The following is a 23514-nucleotide window of genomic DNA, read 5'->3' as shown; positions in this document are numbered from 1 at the left end:
GGCTTAGGCAATCCACTTGCCTTGGCCTCCCAAAGTACTGGCTATACAGGTTGAGCCACCACGCCTGGCCGGAAGGTCTGATATTTAAGAAACATAAAAGATATAAAACTAAGGCAAGAGTATCAGTCAATGGGAACAGCATGTGCAAACATTCTGAGGCATGAAAAAGCCAGTTTCAGTAGAACTGAAAGAAAGCCAGATGGGCAAGCTATATCAGAATTGCTGGATATCACTGAAGGGCTCCATAGGCCTTGTTGTGGATTCTATTATGTTTTTCAGTGTCAGAACACATACTCAATTTTGTCTTAGGACACATGATCACTGACAGTATAAGTAATAGGTCTCCTAGGGGTGGAAGACCTGTGATTGTTTTCCCAGTCAAGGGACTGTCCTACGTCCATTTCACAGGCTCATTTCCTCCCACTTCCATCACAGTTCTCAATTTCTCCTTAACCTGCTATATCTGAAATAGGCAAATAACCTCTCCATGGTTTTGCTTGCTTTTGTTGGTGTTTTCACTGCTTGTTATTATAGAAGAAAGGATACATTTAACAAAACAATAAATATACAAAAGCTACTAAGCTAATATTTAAAAAAAAGTAACAATTTTCTCTGGTCTTGACTAAAAGGTGTACTGTAGTCAGACCTCACCAAAGAGTCCCTCACCTGGGTCATCTCATGGACCACAAGCTGGTGCTCATTAATCCTCCTGCCACTGATTACATCTGGGTCCCAGCCATTCCTCAGGTGGCAGAGTTTGTCTTCCACTAGCCATTCAAGGAGATCAGTTTACATCTTACTGCAAACTCACAGGTATTCACTTGATTAGGTAGTATCTCACTACCTCAAGTAGGAGAAGCTGCCAACGTCACGTTAAATGCTGCCTCAAACTAGGAGTTGACCTCGAGACTTGCAAAGGCATTCCAGTGTCAAATATTATTCTTTGACAAACTTGAATGTGTCAGAGTAAATCATCTGAAAATGGCCCAGGGAGATACATTCTCCTCTCCTGGGTCATTCCTACCAGCACATAAACACCCCCTAATATCTCCCAGCTTAAAATTAAAAACAAATACACTCTCTTGGCCTCATGTCTACCTCAGTCAACAACCCAGCTCCTACTTCCTTTAGAGTTGCTTTATCTGTTGTCTACAGCTCTCATCCATACCAGCAACAGCCAGGCCCTTCCCCAATACGCCACACGTCCTGTTCCTGACAAAGCCACTCATCACATTGCCAGAGCCAATGTTCAACTCAATTCCTCATTTGATTTTAACAGCATTCAGTACAGTTTCTCATTCTCTCCTTCCTGAAATTCTTCCTTTACTTGGCTTCAATTCCCCAACCTCATGAGCACCCTGTCTTGCACACTTGCTCCTCATACAGCTTGCCTACCTCCGGAAACGGTCGCTGTTCTTTCACCTTCAGCTGAAAACACTGGAGTCATTCCTTATGCCTCTGGTCTGCTCGTACCTTATATCCCAGCCTACCATCAGATTCTGTCTGTGACCTTCAAAATATATCCAGAATGCAACTTCTTCTGGTTCCACAGCTATCACCTGGGCCCTTACCACCCTCACCTCTCACCCAAGTATGGCAGCTGCCTCCCAACTGGTCTGCTCCTATAGCACAAGGCAGAACCTTCCACCAGGTACCCGAGAGAGCCTTTAAAAAGCACATCCAAGAGTTTAGACTCTGCACAAAACCCTGCAGCAGCTCCCCATTTAACACAGATACAAGCGAAAGCTCCTCCAATGTCTGAAAGGCCCTTACATCTCTGATGTCATCTCCTGCCTTCCCCTGGCCACTGTGGACCCTGGTGTGGTCATTCTTTGTGCAGCTGTGTCCCCACAGCAGGACCCTGTCTGCTGCTCGACAGCCTGCAATGCTCCTTCTCAGACAGCTACGCACTCCCCACCCCATCCCTGTTATTCTTTCCCTAAGGTACTCAGCGCCACCTGGCATCTATCACACTGTGCTTTTTCTCTTCTCCCTCTGGAAGGTTCCATGAGGGCAGAGTCCTTGTACAGCTCAATGCTTTATCTCAAGTGTTTTTAATAGTCCCTTGTTCAAAACAAGAACTTGGTAATTATTTTTTGAAGGAGTAAATTTCTGAAAAAACTTCACTAAGATAACTGCATCTGAAGGTGTTGCTAATGGTGACAGGTAAAGTTCTAAGAAAACAGGAACACAATCTGCATAATCAAAGAGTGATGACTGCAAAATATTACTGTGACAGACTGCACACCACAGAAACACATCAGAAAAACATTAGCTCAAGGGACACGTACAGTTCTAATAGAAGTTAGAAACTATTCGTTGACTTACCTTTTTCATACAATGGTACATTCTCTTTCAACAATTTGCTAAGCTGTACTGTGTTTAAATGTAAAAATCTCAGTTGTTCTCTCATTGGCTTTCTTTCTACAATTGGGAATATAAGACTCCCTACACTGTCTCTTGGAATTGGCAACCCAAGTCCTATTGCTAATGTTGCAGCCACATCAATCTGCTGGACGTGCTTTGGATGTCGGATATCACCTAGAAATAAGAAAATGTGTTAAGTAACAAGCCTCTAGAAAGAGTAAGGTGGCAGTCATTCTTGAAATTGACCTTCTACAACTAACATAAGTCAAATGATCCATCTTTTCAATGTAGATTCATACAGAAATCATCTCATTGCTTTTTGTGTCAAATTTCCTGAATGCCCATTCTATGCTGAGTACACTGTCTTTTCTATGGTAGCCTGCAATACACTGGGAAAGACTAATGCAGGAAATGCAACACAGCGGTGCCACAGAGCATGCATTAAGCACAAATGGAGGAGGAGTCCAGCAGATGCCAAGGGGTGGTCACTTTGACAAGTCAATGATCAACCATGTGAACAAAAGTGAGGGTGGGATGGTTGATGGCTCTGCCCCTCTGGATTCAGGATGTTCCATGCTCTGCACACACACACAACTCTCATGCAGAAACATGAACCTCTCATTGGTTCCTGAGCAGTGGCAGGCACATCTACTGAGGAAAACAGTATGAAGCTGGGTTCAGCTGGGCCAGGTACTCTAATCAACTTGGACAAGCAAGACATCTGCCTATCAGCAAAAGCCCTTTAAGCCCTAACAGTGAGTGACTATCCTACTAACTCCTTGCAAGAAAAATGGCTGTGATGTCAGTACGATGGGCTTAGGTCACTGCTCTGCCACTATCCAGTAGCATAAGAAACCTATCCATGAACAGGAAACTCAACTCAGTCAGAATTTTCTCATCTGTAAAATGAGAAGCCCCCACACACCAGAAACTACAATGCAGATCTGCAGGGGTACCAAGGGGCCACCAGAAAAGTCTACCCAGGACAGGTAGTGCTTGATGTGAGTCTCTTAGATAATCAAGTGTGAGCCTGTGGAGGTTTTACTTTGATTATGGTAATTTTTCGTTATATGGAATTTTTCCTTTTAATTTGGTCAAATTTATAACTCATTTCCTGACCAACCCACTAATGATGGCTTTTAGGTTATATTTAGAAAGAAAATAATTTTAGAGGGGGTGGGATTGGCAGTTGAGGGAAACTGCCAGGGGAAGGAGAGGCACACCTCATCAACAAGGGTATCTGCATAATGAACATTTGTATACCTAACCCTGAATTGTACCCCACATCTTTAAAATAAAATTTAAAAAAGAAAATAATTTTGCATGCCAATATTATGATGTTTTCTTATAGTACTTCGTTCTTCCTGTATTTTCTTACACTAAGTGCTTTGAGCTAAAACAAAACAAAGCAAAACAAAAGAATAAAAGCAAACCCACCATAAATAGCATTTGACACTCATACTGGCAGTAGTAGTGCTGGCATTGTTATTCTGAGATTGTTGCATGTCTACTGTGAGATAAAGCAAATGAGTCATTATGTGATATTCTAATTCTATCATCCCTGGGGTTGTTGACAACCAAGATTTTAAGCTTAGGAAGAAGAAAGTAAGATGTAAGATCTTAGATGTAAGATCTAAGAAGGTAATTTTACAGTTTAGAACACGAATTGGAAGTATCAATACAAACTCAAGATGACTGTATCTTTAAAAATGTTCTTAGTACTGTCCAGAAACAATGACTAATCCAGGATCAGCGAGTACCTCTTACTCTGAGACAGTGGTATTCAAAGTATCACTTTCTACCAAAAAGATCCAGGGCACCTTGGAGAAGTAGCTGATTGCAGGTCATGGGAATGAAATGTGCATGATAACCTAGCACACCTTAAAGACCAGACAGCAGTAAAGCCTAAAAGGCCAATAAGGTCTTATCAAAAGAACTCAGGAGCTAATCTGCAGGTGTTCCCACTAGCCAAAGATGGACCAATACGAATACTAAAAAGAATAGTATCTACAGTGAACGGAAGCAAATCAAATATGCTTAAGTCCGTGAGTTTGTAATGTTACTAAAAAAAGAACCAACTTAATTGGTCATTGTTGAAGGATGCTGGTAAACTCATTTATTGATTTCAATCTGGTAATTAAGTGGGAAGAATAACCTACCATTGATCCTGTCTCTCTTATGTAGTGGTACAAGTGGGTAACCAAAAAGTAGGTGGAAGAAGACATTCTTTATAGAATTATTCTGGCTGTTATAGTCTGAAGGTATCCCCAAAATTTATCTGTTAGAAACTTATTCACCAATGTATAAGTGTTAGGTGGGATCTTTTGGAAGGTGATTAAATCACACAGCAGAGCCCCTGAGAATCAGTTAATCCATTATAAAAGGGCTTGATGAAGGGAGTTTGGTCCCGTTTGTCCTGCTACTTTCTGCCTTGCAAGGATACATGATCCTCCCTTCCATAGGTCACAGTGTTCAAGATACCATCTTGGAAGCAGGAAGCAGCCTTCATCAGAGGCTGGCACTTTGATCTTGGACTTCCAGTCTCCATAACCTTGCTGCTTTTTATAAACTACCCAGTCTGTGGTATTCCATTATAGCAGCACACATGGACTAAGACACTGGCTAATAAATAAGAGGAATTATGTATGTGAAAATAACTATTTACAACCTCTACTGAATTAGAGTACCTAGGTATTCATCAAGAGCTACTAACATCACGATAAAGCAGACAGCCAGACATTTCATCCTTCCTGCTAGAAGTAGCCTTGCCCAGAGCAGACCCAACCCAACCAATGAAACATAAGTCTGTTTAAGCATCTGGGTCGGAGATTTACCAGATGGGCAGAGGACATCTTAGCAGACAGTGCAGAGAGCAACTGGCAAAATCCAGATTGTGGGAGACTTCAAAGAACAAATAGCAAGGTTTCTTCAACAAGTAAACTGTGGTAAAGTAAGAGGCTGGGGTTGTGGTTAGGAATCCACAGATTAAGAAAGACTTAAAAGACACATAAACCACAGTGTATGGATCTTATTTGCACTCTAATTCAAACAAAATAAAACAATTAAAGAGAGAGAGACAAATGGACATTGGAAATGTGAACAATGACTATGTGACGTTATTAAGGAATTAACGCTGTTTTTAAAATGTGATAATGGCAACAAGATTCGGGGGGCAAAAGGGCACATATCTTTTAGAGGTCTGCTTCTAAACAATAAAGAAGAAGGGAAATGAGTGTGGACATAGATGTAATAAGATAGGCCATGACTGGCCAATAATTTCTGAAGCTGAATTTGGGGTTTACTATACTCTTTTGACTACGTTTCCATGTCTGAAGTTTTCCATAATAAAGAGTATTTTAAAGAGGTTTAAATGTTTTGACCTGGATTTGTATTGGTTTAAAGAACGAAGCAGAGATTCAGCCTTGCTTTTTTTCCAGAAGGTCAGCTAGGTGTACATCTCAGACAAGCACTAATCTGAGATGCCACTTTTATCACCAAATCCCCATATACACTGGGGTCTATTTTTGGGCTCTTGATTTGCTCTGTTTTGCCAGTTTTTGCCAGTACAAACTATTTTAATAGCTGTAATTTTGTAATACAAACACAGCATGGGCCACATGATCTCATTATAATGGCAATGAGAAGCCATTAAAGTAGTTCCAGTATTTCAGAAAACTATTCACACAGCTCAGCAGCAGTCCTTTTACCATGTCTCTACTTCCGCTGGCCCAATTAAGCATCTTTTAAACATTCAATCAGCAAATATTGATGCAACAACAAATACTGATGAAACACCTATAGGTGCCAGACACTATTCTATTCCCCACTATTCTAGGGACAGAACAACAAGTATGATAAAACATTCTAGTAGCAAGAGACAATAAAATATACCTGTTCTACCCTTTGCAGAAGTCCAGGAACAGGTATGCTCTCCTTCCCAGACCCCTTGACCCCGGAGTGACCCAGACCTGTGCTTCTCACACTGGGAGGTGAGGACTCTGGGAGTGGGCATTAGCAGGCTGAGAGTCTATGAAATCACATAGTACATAATTCAAAACTGTTTATTTTTCAGAATAGTAAACACCTTAACATTTATTTTTCATTAAAATAAGCAACAAAAATTTGCATGCATTTTTAAGATAAAAATAATCCTTCAGAACTATTGGAAATGGTAGTGAGATTAGTTCTACGGACTTGCTCACCAATAAAACAAGCATAACTGGTAAATATTATAAAAACCAACACCACTATTTACAGTCTCTGGGAATTGTTCAGGGGCATACAGCAAACGAAGAAGCCTTTAATCAAGAAAATCTACTAAACCTCAGTAAGAAGTGTTAATTAATAAAACACTGTGGCACTTGAGCCATGGTCTGCTCCCTACCTCCCGCTCCCAGTTCAGTGGGATAGAAACTCCCTTCTGGGTGAGTACAGCCAAGAACCCAGAGCTCCCTTTCCCTCAAGCTCCAAGTGGAGGGTTATGCTATCTTCTTTTCATCTTCCCTAGCTCTTGTTTTCCTCTAAAAAAAACAAGAAAGCAATCAGCTGGCAATTAGTAGAGCTTACCAGCTGGGTGTGATACAACAGCTTCACAGAGCAATCAGGGAAAGAGACTGTCAAAAGACACCCAGCTAAAACCACTATCATCTCAGGGAGTCTGTACATGCCCTTGGCTGTGACAGCAAAAGCTTCACACTGTGGGGGGAAAAAGAGACCACTAAAATAGTCCATCAAATCACCAAATAGATAAACAAGCAACAATAACAAGCCCTGGAGCAGGAGGAGGAATGTATCCAGAGTTGCTACAAAATATCATTGAAAATGTTCGGTTTTTCACCAAAAAATTACGAGACATTCAAAGAAATGGGAAAGTTACTCAAACACACAGAAAAGAGCAGGCAACAGAACATTCTTGTGAGAGGGCCCAGATGTCAGATTTAATAGACAAAAACTGCAAAGTAGTCATTATAAATATGTTCAAAGAACTATAGGAAACCATGCTTAAGGAAGTAAAGAAAGGTACAATGGCAATTTCTCATCAAACAGAGAATATAATTAAAGAGACAGAAATTATTTTTAAAAAAGAATCCACTGGAAACTCTAGAGTTAAAAAATGTAATACCCAAAATGAAAAATTCACTAAGAGGGGCTTAACAACAGATTTGAACTAGCAGAAGAAAGAATCAGCAAATTTAAAGACAGATCAATGAAGTTTACGCAATCTGAAGAACAGAGAGAAAATTTCCCAAATTTGATGAAAGACATTAATTATATATCCAAGAAGCTCAATGAACTTCAAGTTGGATAAACATAAAATACACAGTAAAAATGCTAAAAGACAAAAAATGGGAAACCTAACTAGATTAACAGTTGACTTTTTCATCAGAAACTATGGAGGCCAGAAGGCAGTGGGATAATGTGTTTAAAGTATAGACAGAAGAAAAAAAAAAGGCAGCCAAGTATCTTATATCCTGCAAAACTATCTTTCAAAAGAGAAGAAAGAATAAAGACATCCCCAGATATTTCTTTTAAAAAAGAGACAATTTGCTGCTAAAAAATTTGCTTTACAAGAAATACTAAAGGAAGTTGTTCAGGCTGAAAGCAAGTGACTCCAGATGTCAATTTGAATCCATAAAAAAGCAGAACGTCAGTAAAGGTAGTTATATAATTATGAAAGACAGTAAAAACCATTTTCTTCCCCTTTCTTCTCTCAACTGATTTAAAAAGCAATTTTGTAAAACCATGTGCAGATAATTATGCCAGCAGTCTATAACATAAAGAAAAACAATACCAGTACAGAAGAGGTGGGTAGGGACACAGCTGTACTGGCATAAGAAAATGACATCATGAAAACATACATCCACACAAAAAGTTGTACACAAATGTTCACAGCAGCATTATTCATAACAGACAAAAAGTGAAAACAACCCAAGTGTTGAGTGATAAATAATTGTGTAAATCCAATGGAATGCTATTTGGCAACAAAAAGAAATGAAGTCTTGATACATGCTACCACTATGAACCTGGGAAAACATTATCCTAAGTGAAAAAAGTCAGATACACAAGTCCCCATGATTACATTTATATGAAACATCCAGAGGAAGCAAATCTACAGACACAAAAAGCAGATTACTGATTGCCTAGGGCTGGGGAATGGGGGCTGTAATGGGTTGGGGGAAGTGGAAGGTGACTGCTAAAGAGTATGGGGTTTCTCTCTGAGGTGATGAATTATTCTAAAATTGTGATGATGGTTGCCCAACTCTGGATATACCAAAGAGTACATCCCTGGGCTCACAAAATGGGCATAATGAGAATAAGGAATATAACTATATTTAAAAAACAAAACAGAACCAACTATCAGGACTGAGGATAGTTGTTTCAGTAGCATTTGTAGGCAGTTTGCACATACACGGCAGCCCTTGTCCCTCCTGGCTCTGATTTTTTAAAAACTTGGTTTTATAGATGAAACGTCAGCACTTCAGCTAAACAACAGCCCTAACATTCCTATATTTAAAAACGCCGGCTTAACTGTCTAGTTCCTCAAGGGCAAAGGCTGTGTATGGCTCATTCATGTATAAATCAGCAACACCCAGCACAGTACCTGACCTATTACAGGAGCTCAATCCACCTCTGCTAAGTGAATGGCTGAACAGATGAAAGAAAGGGTGTTTCTCATTGCAGGGTCCTCACTCAGGTAGGTGAGCATTTGGTCTGGGCACCAAATGTGGTGAAATGCCAGTTGCAGAAATCTGGTTGCTGTGGCTCACAGTGTGTGCACAACCACAGGAGGGCAGGCTTCTAGACCGGTACCCAGGAAAGGCTCAGGTTCCAAGAGCCAATAACAACGTAGGAAGTCACACATCCAAGAGATCTATCTCCATAAAGAAACAGAAGGAAACAGGTGGAGGCGCTTCCCCAGCCAATCCTCACTAAAGTGGAACAGTCATTCATTTGGCAAATATTTGTGGGCACCTTTCATGTGCCAGGAAACTTTCCATGCTCCAGGCATATGGTGGTGAACAAAACAGATGAGGCCCTGCCCTCATCTGGCTTAAGGTGTAAAGAGGAGGCAGATGTTGCATTAATCCCATGCATAAATAAATCTGTAATGACAAACGATGCTAAGAATTAGGACAGAAAGCACAAGGTGCTACAGAACAGACTGATAGAGGTAACATTATTTAGTCTCATGGGTGAGTGAGGAACATTAGCTGAGACTTTTAAGAAGTTACAGGGGTGAGGACGGGGCACTGGGAGGTGAGAAAGAGCTTGCTGCCCAGAGGACCTGCAGGAAGGCAGAGGCCAGGACATGATTCATAACAGGGAATGTGGTTCAAAATGGAGTAATGATTAAGGCAAGAAGACTCATGTAGGATTTTCACTTTATCCCAAGTTCAGCTGCTGAAAGCCTTCAGGTATGGGTAGATTAGTGATGGAAGGAAGCAAGAGAAGCAAGGAAGAAGAAAGATAAGGGAGAAGGAAGATAAGGGAGAAGGAAGATGTGAATGGTTTGCTGGCATGGCAATAAGGGAGAGCTGATTTGGAGGAGAAAAAGAGTTTAGATGTGTAACTGTCACACTTGGTCCACCTGTGAGTGATCCAATGGAGGTGTCAGGTAGGCAGGAATGAAAGGACAGATCTGACAAGGTTGGGAGCCTACCCATGACATTTAAAACCATGATAGTGGACAAGTCCATCTTAGGAGTCAATGTAGCATGAAATACATAGGCAGTCCAGTAAAAAAGACCAGGGAAAGGAAACTAAGCCAGCAAAGAGGAGTAAGATAGCACGGTGAGGAGGTAGGAGCAAAATTAGAAAAAACGTGAATCCCAGGAGCTACAGGGCCAGCACTGCTGAATTGTTCTGAAGGATTAGTGACAGTAGAGCCAGAAAGTATCTGTTGTGCTTAACAGCACTGCAGAAATAACTGCTGAGCCTGTTTTAAGTGTGTCACTAACTGTGGAAGCAGAAGTCAGACTTGAGTGGAAGGCGAGGCAGCCAGTAAGACTGCAGGGCAGGTGGCCACGAGGGAAGGAATGAGTAGATGGCTGCTGAGTCAGGGCATAGGTCAAAGTGGGGGTCATGTGTGCTGTGATATGTCTGAATACTGTGAGATGGGGTCCCCTGTCAATCCTGTTCTGGCTGGCTTCCATGACTCTTGTTGGCACTGGTATTCAATACATGGTTTTAAAAAATGCAAACCTTTTAAAAGCTTAAGTATTTATGTCTCCTTCATTTCATACATGTGGCTAAAATTCTCTAAAACTACTGGCATTTTTAAAAAACAGTTCCAGATATCAAGCAGTAACATCCATATAACAAAACACTACAAAGAATATTTTGTATTTTTAGAGACAAGGACAAGGGATGTAAACTCCAAATCTTGACGGCCCTCTGCCCTATTACTTTTCATTCGCACATCGCTCAGGATATTTCAACCTTATATAGTTTCTAAAAAAAAATGGTTTAAAAAATTAAAATGTAAAAGTTTCAAAATGTTAAAAATTCCTAAATTCTCACCAGGTTTCCTTTCAAATGCAGAACTGATGAAAATCAGAGCTGTATTCAATTCTTCTGTGGAAGAAGCCCCATGACTTCCCATTTCAGACATGCCATGATCACCACAAAGAACCAGCAAACTGGGTAAAACTGTCTCTCTCTCCTATAAGGCAAAGGAAAAATATTTCAATTAGTTTAGATGGAAAAGAACACATAATCTCGTTAAGAACTTTAGATTTTAGCCCTCTTTTATAAACAGTAGCTCTTTCTCAATGAATTAGATTTTTTTTCCTGTGAACTTACAGCCAGATCAAAGGGTCAAAGTCAAATAATGTCATAAATGAAACTCAGAAATGTATGCAGCTTCCAGAGCACAGGGGTTGCAGTTATGGCCTCTGAGTCTGAGCATTTGTATCTGTTTTTTTGTCTTTGCTGCTTCCAAGCTATGAGATCCTGGACACATTACACTCCATGTCTCAGTTTCCTAATCGGTCAAGCTGAGATACTAATAAAATCTATTTCACAAGACAATGGTGAGGATAAAACACACAGAACATGGCAAGAGCTCTGAGCCATGCAGTGTCCATGAGGCTCCTCTGTCCCTGGGGCTCCAGCCACTTGGCCTTTCCTGCTCCTAGATGTAACTGGCAGGCTCAGCCTGACTCTCACTGCTTCCCTATCTGAAACGTACTTGTACAGAGAGCGCATCTGCCCCTCCCTACCATCAGATCTGTGTTCACACTACATGTGTCCTCACGAAGGCTTCTCTGAACATGTTATTTAAAACTACGGCCTCAGGTTGGTCACAGTGGCTGATGCCTGTATTCCTAGTACTTTGGGAGGCTGAGGCCAGGAGTTCAAGACCAGCCTCCACAACACAGCGAGATCCTGTCTCTACCCAGAAAAAAAAAAAAAAGGCAGCCTTGGTTGTGCATGCCCATAGTCCTAACTATTCTGGAGTCTGATGTGGAAGGATCACTTGAGCCTAGGAGGTTGAGACTACAGAAGCATGCACTGCACTCCAGCCTGGGTGACAGAGTAAAACCCTGTCTTTAAAAGTAAAACTAACTAACTAACTAGATAGATAACTACATAGAAACTACATAAATGCATACATACATAAATGAATGAATGAATGTATAAATAAATAAATAAATGGCTTCTCCTCAGAATAGGAATATTGTCCCCTCCTCCTGTCTTGTGGTCCTGTGTGGCACCAATCACTTCCTAGTGTACTTACTTACTTATTATATTTCTTGTTTGTCTCTCCTGGTTAGAATGTAAGCTCCACAAGGGATTGTTGAGTGTTTCACTAACACACCCAAATACCAGGACAGAAACAGTGATACACAGGGGATTCAGTAAATATTAGTTGAATGGATGGATAAATGGGTGGAGATAGCAAGAGCTGCTGCTCTGCAAGGTTGCCGCTCTAGAAAGACTGACAGAGTCATGCATGTAGCACTGCAACAGTGCTACATGTGGCATGGGGTCTCTGGCCAGCAGACCGGTGGTGGACATGATGATAACACAGGTCACTTGAGTTCACCTGGGCACTCCCCTTTCTTCTAGGAAATATACAATGCACTACAGAGGGCCGCACCTTTGCCAGCAGTGAGGTATGAATCTTCATGAGGATGCTATCCATCTCACTGAGCTTGTGCCCAATCAGGGGGCTGTTGGGTCCGGAAATGTGGCCGATGTGGTCCAGTCCCAGGTAGTGGAGGATTAACATGTCCCAATCACTTCTTCTTAATACTTTATCCAAATGCCTTGTGACATTATTATCCACCTTTAAAGAGGGAAAAAGTACACATAAATAGCTCAACTAATTATCCCTTGATTATCCCTCCCCAAGGAAACAGCAAAACAGTCATTTTAAAATCTTGGATTTATTTTAGGTAACAGGACTTGTGGAGTTGAAAGACAAAAAAAGATGTCACTAAAAATAAATACACACTAGCGCTAAACTTTTTCTAATATTGTTTTTATGTTTCTAGGCTGTGGATCAAACATGTTAAACAGATAATTAAAATAAGCAAGAGTTGTTCTGACAAACATTTTTTAGGGGGACCAATGCTGGGCTTAACTAAAGCTGAGCAAATGAGCAAGTTAAATAGATCCCAAGTTGTCAGGAGTTAACTAAGGACAAAGGGCAGTTAACTACAGACAAGAAAGTACCCAGAGTTAGAGTAACCAGCAGGACAGTAAAGCTGAGGGCTTCTACCTGTATCCTGAGAAGGCTGTTCTTGGAAGGAAAGAGACACAGCACTCAATGATATTTACTTCTTAAATAAACACATCATGAAGAGATTAGCAATTGAGCAGCTCCAGAGTCATTAGCCTGGACAGCCCTGATCTGTCAGCTTGCCCACCTCTGTCCCACCAAAAAAATCTACTACAAAGAGAAGTGTTTCTTAGTGATGCCATATATACTATGGGAAAACTCGGTCATTAGTGCAAAATATACACAGAATTTTCTTTTATGTCTGCACAGGTAAGCTGTAGAAAAGGGTGTTACTTCAGGACAGAGTATCAATGTCAGCAAGACTGCCAACATGCCACCAGGCCCAGCAAACTAAGAGGTGAGGCTGCCAATACCAACACCAAGCACAGACATGATGGTGGTCTCCTGCCTCTGCCACAAATTCCTAATGTAGGGGTCTAATTTCTCTCTTTTCCTTGAAGGAAAAACCCTTAAGGACCAGGTTCTGCCCATTTTACCATATTCCCTGGGAGCAGCACAATGCTTTACTTGCAGGAGAACCAAAGAGCTTTGAGGATCCAAGTAGACTGTAGATTCTGACAGTTCTTCTCCATGCAGATGCTGTCGTCCCATTCTGTCCACTTGAGAAGTCTCTGCTCACCCATCAAACTTTGCTCAGATGGTTTCTCAGTTGTTACCCTTCCTAATGCTTTGTAGGCCTCAGTGAGCACTCAGCTATTCCATAAAACTCTGCTCTGTAAAACTCTGTTCACACCTGCATCAGGGTTTATATCTCTGGGTTGTAATGGATTTTGTGAATGAATCATTTTTATAATCTCTCCATACTATTTCCAATAAATTAATAAAAGCCACATACAAAATAGTATTGTCTCTCATTAAGTAATGGTGATGCCAGGCTCTATCTAGTACGATGTATTTCTCTTATTTTAAAAACTGACCTCTGTGTAATCTGAAACAAAAAATGAGGTTGTTCCATCAAATTCCACAAAGTGTTTTGGGAATAATTTAATCCATGTTTCATCTCCATAAAAAATTATTCTTTTCCCAGCTGCTTTTGCCTTTCTTATCACATTGTCTTCCAGCAGCGCAGGAGAATTGAGGTTCCTGATGACATCAACAAAGCCAGGGAGGCTTCCTGTCATCAATGCCTACAGTTAAGAGATAATCAAGAATTAGATCACTGAATCCAAAAGTGTAGCAAAAGCGGGGCACTGAAGGTCATTTCACAGATGGAATAGGTGAGCACAAAACTAGGGCTCCACGACTGGAGGCTGAGTCAATGTTAGGACAGCAATTAGGGTAAAGATGGAAAAGCTACATATAGATTCTCAGCAAGTCAGTAATTAAAAAACATTCAAGGCTCAGAACAATCCTTTCAGCTGAGAAGAGGATAAAGGAGAAGGCTAGGAATAGTGAGACAACAGCACCAGTCAGAGAAGAATCTATGGATTCAACATGGAGTTAAGGTAAATAGTGAAGTGTGGTATACACTGAAAACGTGAGCCTCAATATTCAAATTCTCTATCAGGCTCCCACTCAAGGTTCAAACCAGCTCCGTGGGACAAGCAAAATCTATAACTCTAACAAACTACAAACTCCAACAATGCAGCAATTCCGATTCCACCTCTGAGTGAAAAACCAGGAGGAAAACAGTTCCTAAGCATGAACTATAGAAATTTGTGAAGTAAACTGAGCCAGTGATGTTAGGGGACCACCTCTTCAGCCCCTGCTCCTAATGTTACACCAAAGTTTCATGTCCTCATACCCTTCACTATATAATTGAGAAAACAATCTCCCTGATTTTAGCATAGAACCTAAGAAGCCACAAAACAAACCTCTGTGACTTGCTGTGGGAGATACACCACTGACAGCACTGACATCCAGGGACCTGCACAATGAAAACAAACAGGACTCTGGATACTATCAACAAGTGTAATAATTTTGCCAAGACCTCTTTAACAGAAAAATAAATGCAAATATATATTAACCAGCCTTCTGGAATGCCACCATGAGGAGCCTAGCAAAACCTCTCCCCCAAGAACAATAATAAAACCTGATGAAACTGTTAAAAACAACTATTTCAGAACTTTGGAATTCATAAAATTATACAACAAATTGCGGAAGTGCTTGGGTAAGAAAAACCACTGACTCTCGGTAAGAACAGCAAACACCTGTGGAGTTTTCACAAAGGGCTGTCCATCTCCTCCCCCTGTGAAAATACAACATTACAACTGTATGTAAAGCCAACATTACAGTTATCTGAGGGTTTTTAATGTGAGCCTATCTCTCACCCAAAATTCTATTCCTTAAAGGCATTTCTTAAAGGGAAAGCCAACATTACAGTTGTCTGAGGGTTCAATGCTGGTTGTGACAAGCAAGAGACCAGGTTGAAATTTAAAGGGGGATGTGAGGAACAAGACAGCTAGAGTAGACTTTTGTATGCTCCCACACATTCCTTGGACCCTGGGAGGAATGCTAAGGAAAGACCAGAGAGGGCTCCAGTTATCTACTCCTTCTGTCTAAGTAGGAGGCCTTACTTAAGCAAAAAGTGAGTCAAGGCAAGCTCAAAAGCTGAACAGTAAGCATCCAACCCACATAGATTTCCCAAGAGAGAGTGGATGGCTTACTTCATACTGTGCTTAAGCACAGCCTCTCATCAGTCACTGTCTGACCACTAAGCTATACTGAGCAAAGGCAGCCTCAGGAAGACAGGCTCAAAAATAAAAACGAGAACTAAAAAACAAAAAATGAAATACCTAAGCAGAGACAGTTGCTACACACTCCAGGGGAGAAAGACTACAGAATTAGTTTAAGCAAGTCACTACACAAACAATAAAGTAATCATAGACCACCACCACCGTTCCTAGGGTGAGGGATCAGAATCCAGGGTTGAGGTGGGGTTTACCTGGAAATATGCACGTGTTAAATCTCATCCTACTGCCGGCTGCAGTGGCTCAAGTCTGTAATCCCAGCACTTTGGGAGGTGGAGGCAAGAGGATTGCCTGAGCCTATGGGTTCAAGACCAACCTGGGCAACTTAGTGAGACCCTGTCTCTACAATATATCAAAAAATTAGCTGAGTGTGGTAGTGCGTGTCTGTAGTTCTGCTACTTGGGAGGCCGAGGCAGAAGGATCGCCAGAGCCCAGCAGGTTGACGCTGGGGTGGCAGTGAGCACACCACTGCACTCCAGCCTGGGTGACAGAGTGAGACTCCAACTCAAACAAACAAATAAATAAATCTTATCCTACTGTACACACAAAATGCACTTTATTGTATGAAAATCGGATCTCAACAGTTTTTGTTTGTTTATTTTTTTTAAATGTGAGCCTATCTCTCACCCCAAAATTCTATTCCTTAAAGGCAACCAGTTAGTTTTGGTAAGTATTCTGTTAGACAATTTTCTGCATATAAATATAATCACAAATATATAAAGGTGCACTTTTCTACCAAAATGGTAACAAACTATGTAAGTTATTCTGCAACTTGTTTTTGTTTTTCTTTTCTTTTTTTTTTGAGCTGGAGTTTCACTCTGTCACCCAGACTGGAGTGCAGCAGCATGCTCCTGGCCCCCGCAGCCTTGACCTGTTGGGCTCCAGAGACCCTCCCGCCTCAGCCTTCCAAGTAGCCGGAACTACAGGTGTGTGCTACCACACCTGACTAATATTTGATTTATTGTAGAGAGGAGGTCTTGCCAAGTTGCCTGGGGGGTCTTGTACCCGCAAGCTCTAGCAAACCACTCGCCTCAGCCTCTCAAAGTGCTGGGATTACAGGCTGAGCCACCAAGTCCGGCCTGTTTTTCAATTAATAACATATATGAGACCCGCCTGGGCAGCGAGACCTCATCTCTACAATAAATCAGAAAATCAGCCGGGCGTGGTAGCGTGTGCCTGTAATTCCGGCTACTTGGAAGGCTGAGATGGAAGGATCGCCGGAGCCCAGCAGGCAAGGCTGCGGTGGCCGGGAGCGGCCACTGCACTCCAGTTTGAGTGACAGAGTGAAGACTCCAACTCAAAAAAAAAAAAAAATTATCATGAACTACTTCACCCAGGAAACAGCTACTTCATCTTTTTTTTTTTTTAAAAAAACAACTACAAAGTATTCCAATGTGGATGTACAATATCATATTTAATTCCATTTTAATAAACACTTATTTTAAAAAGTTTCCTATGGAAGTGCCATTAGAGCTGAGACCTGAAGGTTGAAAAGTTATGGAGGTCAGGTATGGCTTTCCAGGGGAAAACACAGAAAACTGCAAAAGCCTTAGGCAGAAAGGAGAGCAGTCAATTTGAGGAACTGAGCTGTGTGTGATCTGTATGGATGAGACCCAGGAAGACAGAAAGCAGCTGAGCGTGAAGAGGTAACCTGGAGCAAGACCCCTCAGGGCCTCAAGGTGTGAGTTAGGGTGTTTAGTGTTCAAACACCTCAGGCAGAGGATAAGCCACTGAAGGGTTTTAAGAAGTAGAGTAGCATGGTCTGATCTGTGTCTGGATAGGATCCAAGAAAGGTGCCAGAGGACTTTCATAGTCCAGGTTAAAGACCATAGCAGACTGAACGACAGTGGTAGCAGTGAGACATTGACTCATTCAATTTACTCTTACATCCACAGTATTTAAGAGTACCTGTTCACCTCATTTCTTGTAAGGAGTAGATATCATCAATCTTTAAATGTTTACAATATGATATTCAAAAAGCTGGCCTTACAAATTGTTTTTAGTTTGTCTTGTTTTGATTACTAGTAAAGTTAAACTCTTTTCAAGTGTTTACTGGTCATTTCACTTTCTTCCTTTGTGGATTTCTGTATATACTTTGCCCTGTTTCCACCATATTGTCCCTCCTTGATCTGAACCTCTATATCATGGACTTAACGTCGTTTGTCATGTCCATTGTGAATGGTTTTTTTCAGTTTATCACTTGCTAGTTGGCTTTGTTTACAGTACCTTAGTCATAGAAGACTTTTCTGTTTCTGGACCAGGTGTTCACGTCTATAATACTAGCACTTTGGGAAGCCAAGGTGAGATCGCTTGAGGTCAGGAGTTTGAGGCCAGCCTGGGCAACATACAGAGACTTTGTCCCTACAAATTTTTTAAAAAATTAGCTGGGCTTGGTGGTGTATACCTGTAGTTCCAGCTACTTGGGAGGCCAAAGCAGTATGATCCTGTGAGTCCAGAAATTCAAGGCTGCAGTAAGCCATGATCATGCCACTGCATTCCAGCCTGGGTGGCAGAGCCAGACCATATCTCAAAAAACAAACAAACAAAAAAAAGCTTTCTGTTTCCATGTAGCAGAATCTATTAACCCACGAGGCACCTCACTCCTCACTCTAGCTTGGGTTCCCACTGATAGTTTTAAAGAGGGCAAAGACTACTTTGTATCCCCTCAACTTAGGAATTAAACAAACAGCAAATGGGTTCCAGTTCACAGCCCTAGGAAATATAAGGGAGAGTTCAAGTTTGTTGATAAATGCCAGTTACTATTATGACTATTAATTCCTTGAAGGATGAGAATGCATTAAAAAATAACATAGTTTTAAAAGAAAGTAGCTGTAGGATCTTAGCAAGTGAAAGCACACTGGGGACATCAGTCTTCAGATGTCAGGACCAGTATTTTTTTTTAAGGACCAGTATTTAGTGATAACTTTATCAACGTTGGGAGATTATCTAAGCCCTTTCTCTGATGGGAGGCAGAGCAGGGGACACTTTCCTCGGACAACACTACCCAGTCCTACCAAATTCCAGAGCTGTGCAACTTAAACTCCAGTTATGGGCTTTCTGCTCTAGCTTCTCCTTGATGGGGAATAAGCAGCAAGAATCTGCAAGAGATTGAAAACAAAACAAACGTTGACTTTGGGGTGAGGCGCCCCAGCAAAGGTGAAATGAAACCAACAGGCTGGAGACAGAAGGCCGTAAGACTGCACCGTCAACATGCTGGTCTGGACAGAACCTGAGCTTGCACACTCACACATTTTCTCAAATCCGCCTAGAGTCCTAATAATATTTTTCTTACCAAAACAAAGGAGAAAAGGGTTCCCTCCACATTTCTGATAGAATAGACAGAGAAATCAGTACTCCTGATCATCAGAAGCCTGGATGCCTTTCTTCTAGCTTTCCTGAGACTGTTTCAGCAGAACAGTAACTCTCAACAAGCCGTCCCTGATCACTGTGACTAAAGGTGCCTCCTCTACTCCCCATCATTCTCCATCACCTTCCTTTCATACTGAAAATATCTTTTTTTTTTTGTGAGTTGGAGTCTCACTCTGTCGCCCAGACTGGAGTGCAGTGGCCGCTCCCAGCCACTGCAGCCTCGACCTGCTGGGCTCCGGCGATCCTTCCGCCTCAGCCTTCCAAATAGCCAGAATTACTGGCATGGCTACCACGCCCGGTTGATTTTTTTGATTTATTGTAGAGATGAGGTCTCGCTGCCCAGGCGGGTCTCGAACCCGCGGGCTCAGGCAATCCACGCACCTCAGCCTCCCAAAGGTGCGGGATTACATGTTGAGCCACCGAGCCCAGCTTTGAAAATATCTTGACTGTTGATTTGTATACTTGTATGTGTCCTGTCTCTCCAGTTAGAAAGTAAGCTCCATGAAGATGTTGCTGTTTCGCTCTGTACTGAATTCCTCTTACCTAGAACACTGTGTGGTACACAATAGATGCTCATTAAATATTGCTGAACAAAGGCCACACGACATCCACATGTGGCAGAGAGTAAAAAACACAAGGAAAAAAGTCAGTGAACAATATGGCACTGACCTTCCTTCAATTCCAGACTGTTTTCTTCAGCCAGTGAACATTTGCTGAACACCTACAAAAGCTGCCCAAAGACTTAAATCAGTAAGTAGCTCTTTCTCACCAAGTAAGAAGGTGTCACATGATCAGCCATAGATGTAAGGCTTGGTCAGAGACTTTTATACTACACTCACATGCAACACACCCACAAACTTTCAAACTCCTCTGCTTTCTGCCCCTACCCCTTTACTCATCCTTCCAGTTTCAGCTGAAAGACAGGCTTTCTGACTCCCTAGTCTAAACTGAACCCCACCAGCCAGCACTGAGCATCATATCCTGTTCTTTTGCATCACATGCTAATCACACTTCAAAACTGCACATTTATTTGCAGGCTCATTTGTTTAATGGCTATGTATCTCATTAAAGACTAGAAGCTCCATGAAAGCAAAGGTACTATTTTTCCTCAAATTGCATACCCATTAAAATATCAGCATATAGTATTTACTCAATAAGCAGTTTTTGAGCCAATCAACAAAGCTTTGACTTTTTTCTTTACCACAGTTCTTAGGTAAAGTACTACGTATGTCAAAGTCACTCTCACTAGGCTGAACACCTGAAGGTTATATGGCAGAAACAGTGATAATTGTTGAGGCCAGGTCATGCTGGTTTGATCACTATGTACTACAGTTTTGGACAAGTCATTTAATTTATCAGAGTATGTTTCCTTATCTATAAAGTAAGAGACTGAACTAGATAACTCTAAAGGCTCCTTCCAGGACTGCAACTAACTCACTGATTAAAGAAGAAAGCAGGCTTGCAAGGAGGACATTATCTCTTGGGTTAGCTGGCTTGGATGATCAGGCTTTAAATCTTTTATACTTCCCAAGAAGCATGAGATTTGGTTACTTGACAAGGGGCACAAATCATAGTCTCTGCTCCATCTTAACTGAGGCTCCTTCAGCATTGTTGCCCAAATTTATAGCACCAAACAAATTTCCACTGTTAAAACTGGACTCCAAATTAAGAGTACAGGGAACCCTTCTGAACCCTCAAAAGAGTCAAATCATGATCATAAAACATCAGACAGACTTACCTTGATTCGAGGCATAGTAACTGTAGGTGGCTTTGCTTCAGCCACAAAGCTGTGAGATGCTCCTTTTTCCACAAGATAAGTTGTGTAGGGCATAAATTTCACACCCTTTGACCCAAACACAAAATCATCTCTCAAGGCATCTATCAGAACAATAACAACTTTACTGAAGAGAGGTGGCGGGAGCTTGGTCCAGTTAGAACTGGCTCCTAAGTTTGAAAGAAAAAAAGGCAACTGAATTTTAAACTTTACTTAGCATTCAAGCACCTTCCTAATCTAGCTTCTGCCTACTTCTCCAGTACATATCCTGCTGTATTTACATTTTCTGACACAAAAAGAGGCCTATTCTTGGTATGCAGTGTTAAGGGTAAGAGGTGTTAATGGAGAGTAATCTTAGGAAGCCCCAATATAAGTAATGAATAGTCCTTAGTATGGTGAGGGAAATCCCTATAAGGATACGGAATGGGACATTTAGGGAGCTTGACCTAAAACAGTGCTGCAGGTAAGGGATGGGTGGGTGTTGCAAACTGTATTTACGTGGTCAGTGGCTGGTATTGTGTGCACCGGTCCAGAACTGGAGCGCCTTAACCTCAAGTGTGTTGGGTAGGTGATGGCTAGGAAGGGGTTCAATGCCTTAGCTACTAGAGGCGAAGGGGGCGAAGGGGGGGGGGGGAAGAGGGGAGGTCTTGGAGGAATGTAATAGAAGAAAACGCGACGGGGTCAGAGGAATCTTATCTGTTGTGTCTTACTGCGCAAAAAGGGTGCACGGTACAGGGAGCGACCAAAAAGACTACTTGGGAAAGGGGGTGGGGGTAGGGTCACTGGAATGAGTAGAGCTGGAGAGAGGCGGGAACCCAGGTATGGACAGTGTACGTTTTTTGGTGATCAGGGAAGACGGTCGAAGTGGGGCCGGTAGCTGTGGCTGCCACAAAGTTGCAGGATACACGAAAACACACACAGACACACACACACACGGCTGCTGGAGCGGTGAAAAGGGGTTTCTAGGAATGGGGGCGACACTGAAAGAGAACACCGGAGAGCGCGGAGAAGCAATCCGAGCAGCAAGGCTCAGAGAAAGGGCCCTCTGGGTGACGTGGGACCTCGGGAGCAGAGACGCGGGGAAGGGCCCGTACCAGCCGAGGGTTCCGGCGCCGGGAGCTCTGCTTGGTGCCGGGTATTGGCAGAGGAACGGACCGGAGCTGGGAAGAATCCCCGAAGGAACACCGCGACCCCGAGCACCTCGATCGCTACGCAACAAGCAGCGAAGGTTCCAGAGCCCAGCCGCATCATGCACGCCGCGGGCAGGATGCGGAGCCCAGATCCCACTCTCAGCAGCGCGCAACAGAAGCCGCTTCCGCCTCCAGGGAGACTCTGGTAAGCTAGAGTGAACCGCCGGAGAGACAGCCGCTGGCTCCAATGTGGCGTCACTTCCGTCGGCGCGCCGGAAATACGTCAGTACAGGGGCTGGGCGCTCTCTGGCCGCCCACTCGGCGAGTCCCCGCTCCTGGCAGCGGCCGCTCAGTTACAGGTTTTTAAAACTTATTTTAAGTTCTTAAATATTTATTTTTAAATCGACATATTGAAATTGTACATGTTTATGGGGCACAATGTGATGCTTCAATACATGTATGTTGTGTAATGATTAACTCAGGGTTGTTAGCGTAACCCTATTTTATATCTTGACGGTAGTCACATTCTGTACGTGAAACACCAGATCTTACTCCGCTTGTCCAGTTTTACTTGTGTGCCTACTGACAGCCTCTCCCCATCATTCTCTTTACCCTTTTCTAGCCTCTCTGAAGACTCTAGTAACCCCTGTTCTACACTCTGCTTCTAAGGTATGAACTATTAAAATGTTTTTCCCTCAGAAACACCAGGCAGATGGTAAATCTCTTAATGATTAGCTTTTTTTTTTCTGTCTTTTTTAAAAATTTGATTTTATTATAGGAATGTGGGGGTACAAGTAAGGTTTAACTATATAAACAGGCTGCCTGCAGGGGAAGTTTGGGCTTTTAACTGGCCCTCAACCCCCTGCTAATGAACCAAGAACCCTTTGTGTTGTCAATGTCCTCCACCCTCTTCCTTGCCTCCTCCCTTTCTCCCTAGCAGTGCCCAACGACTGCCGATCCTTCCCTTGTGCTAATGTGACTGGTGTTCAGGGCCCACTTATGAGTGAAAACATGCGGTGTTCAGTTCGTTGTTTCTGTGGTAGATCACTTTGTATGATGGTCTCCAACTCGATCCAGTTTGCTGCGAAATCCATGATTTTGTTCTTCTTTATGGCTGCATAATATTCCATCATGTATATGTACCACAGTTTCTTTATCCATTCCACTTTCAATGGGCAACAGGGTTGGCTTCATGTTTTTGCTATTGTGAATAGTGTGGCATTAAACGTACATGTGTAGGTGTCTTTGTGGAATGATTTATGTTTCCTCTGGATATATTCCCAGGAGAGGTATTGCTGGATTGTATGGAAAGTCAATTTTTAGTTCTTTTAGAAATCACCAGCTGTGGCGCTGTGGTTCACACCTGTAATCCCAGCACTTTGGGAGGTGGAGGCAAGAGGATTGCCTGAGCCCATAGGTTCGAGACCAGCCTGGGCA

General features: G+C 42.2%; 1 protein-coding gene across 5 annotated transcripts in view; it reads right to left on the bottom strand.

Annotated features, from left to right (window-relative positions):
- The window catches only part of PIGG (phosphatidylinositol glycan anchor biosynthesis class G), a 51682-nt gene extending 29400 nt beyond the window's left edge, over positions 1-22282 (bottom strand). For 2 of the 5 annotated variants that reach the window (XM_008047947.2, XM_021707500.1), the window contains exons 1-6: positions 22042-22282; positions 20912-21117; positions 14032-14241; positions 12470-12658; positions 10888-11029; positions 2329-2541 (exon numbers count right to left, since the gene is read on the bottom strand). In XM_008047947.2, the coding sequence (XP_008046138.2) occupies positions 2329-2541; positions 10888-11029; positions 12470-12658; positions 14032-14241; positions 20912-21117; positions 22042-22198 (1117 nt within the window). In that variant the 5' untranslated portion in view covers positions 22199-22282. Of the gene's footprint in view, positions 1-2328; positions 2542-10887; positions 11030-12469; positions 12659-14031; positions 14242-20362; positions 20432-20911; positions 21118-22041 lie in introns of all 5 variants that reach the window. The other 3 variants (XM_008047946.2, XR_002481368.1, XM_021707501.1) reach the window with 3 other exon arrangements.
- Between the last annotated feature and the right edge of the window lie 1232 nt (positions 22283-23514).

The sequence above is a fragment of the Carlito syrichta genome, unplaced genomic scaffold (genome assembly GCF_000164805.1).
Source record: "Carlito syrichta isolate Samal-C Ts95f unplaced genomic scaffold, Tarsius_syrichta-2.0.1 Scaffold119001, whole genome shotgun sequence".
Taxonomy (NCBI): Eukaryota; Metazoa; Chordata; class Mammalia; order Primates; family Tarsiidae; genus Carlito; species Carlito syrichta.
This window is presented reverse-complemented; position numbering and strand designations above follow the sequence as displayed.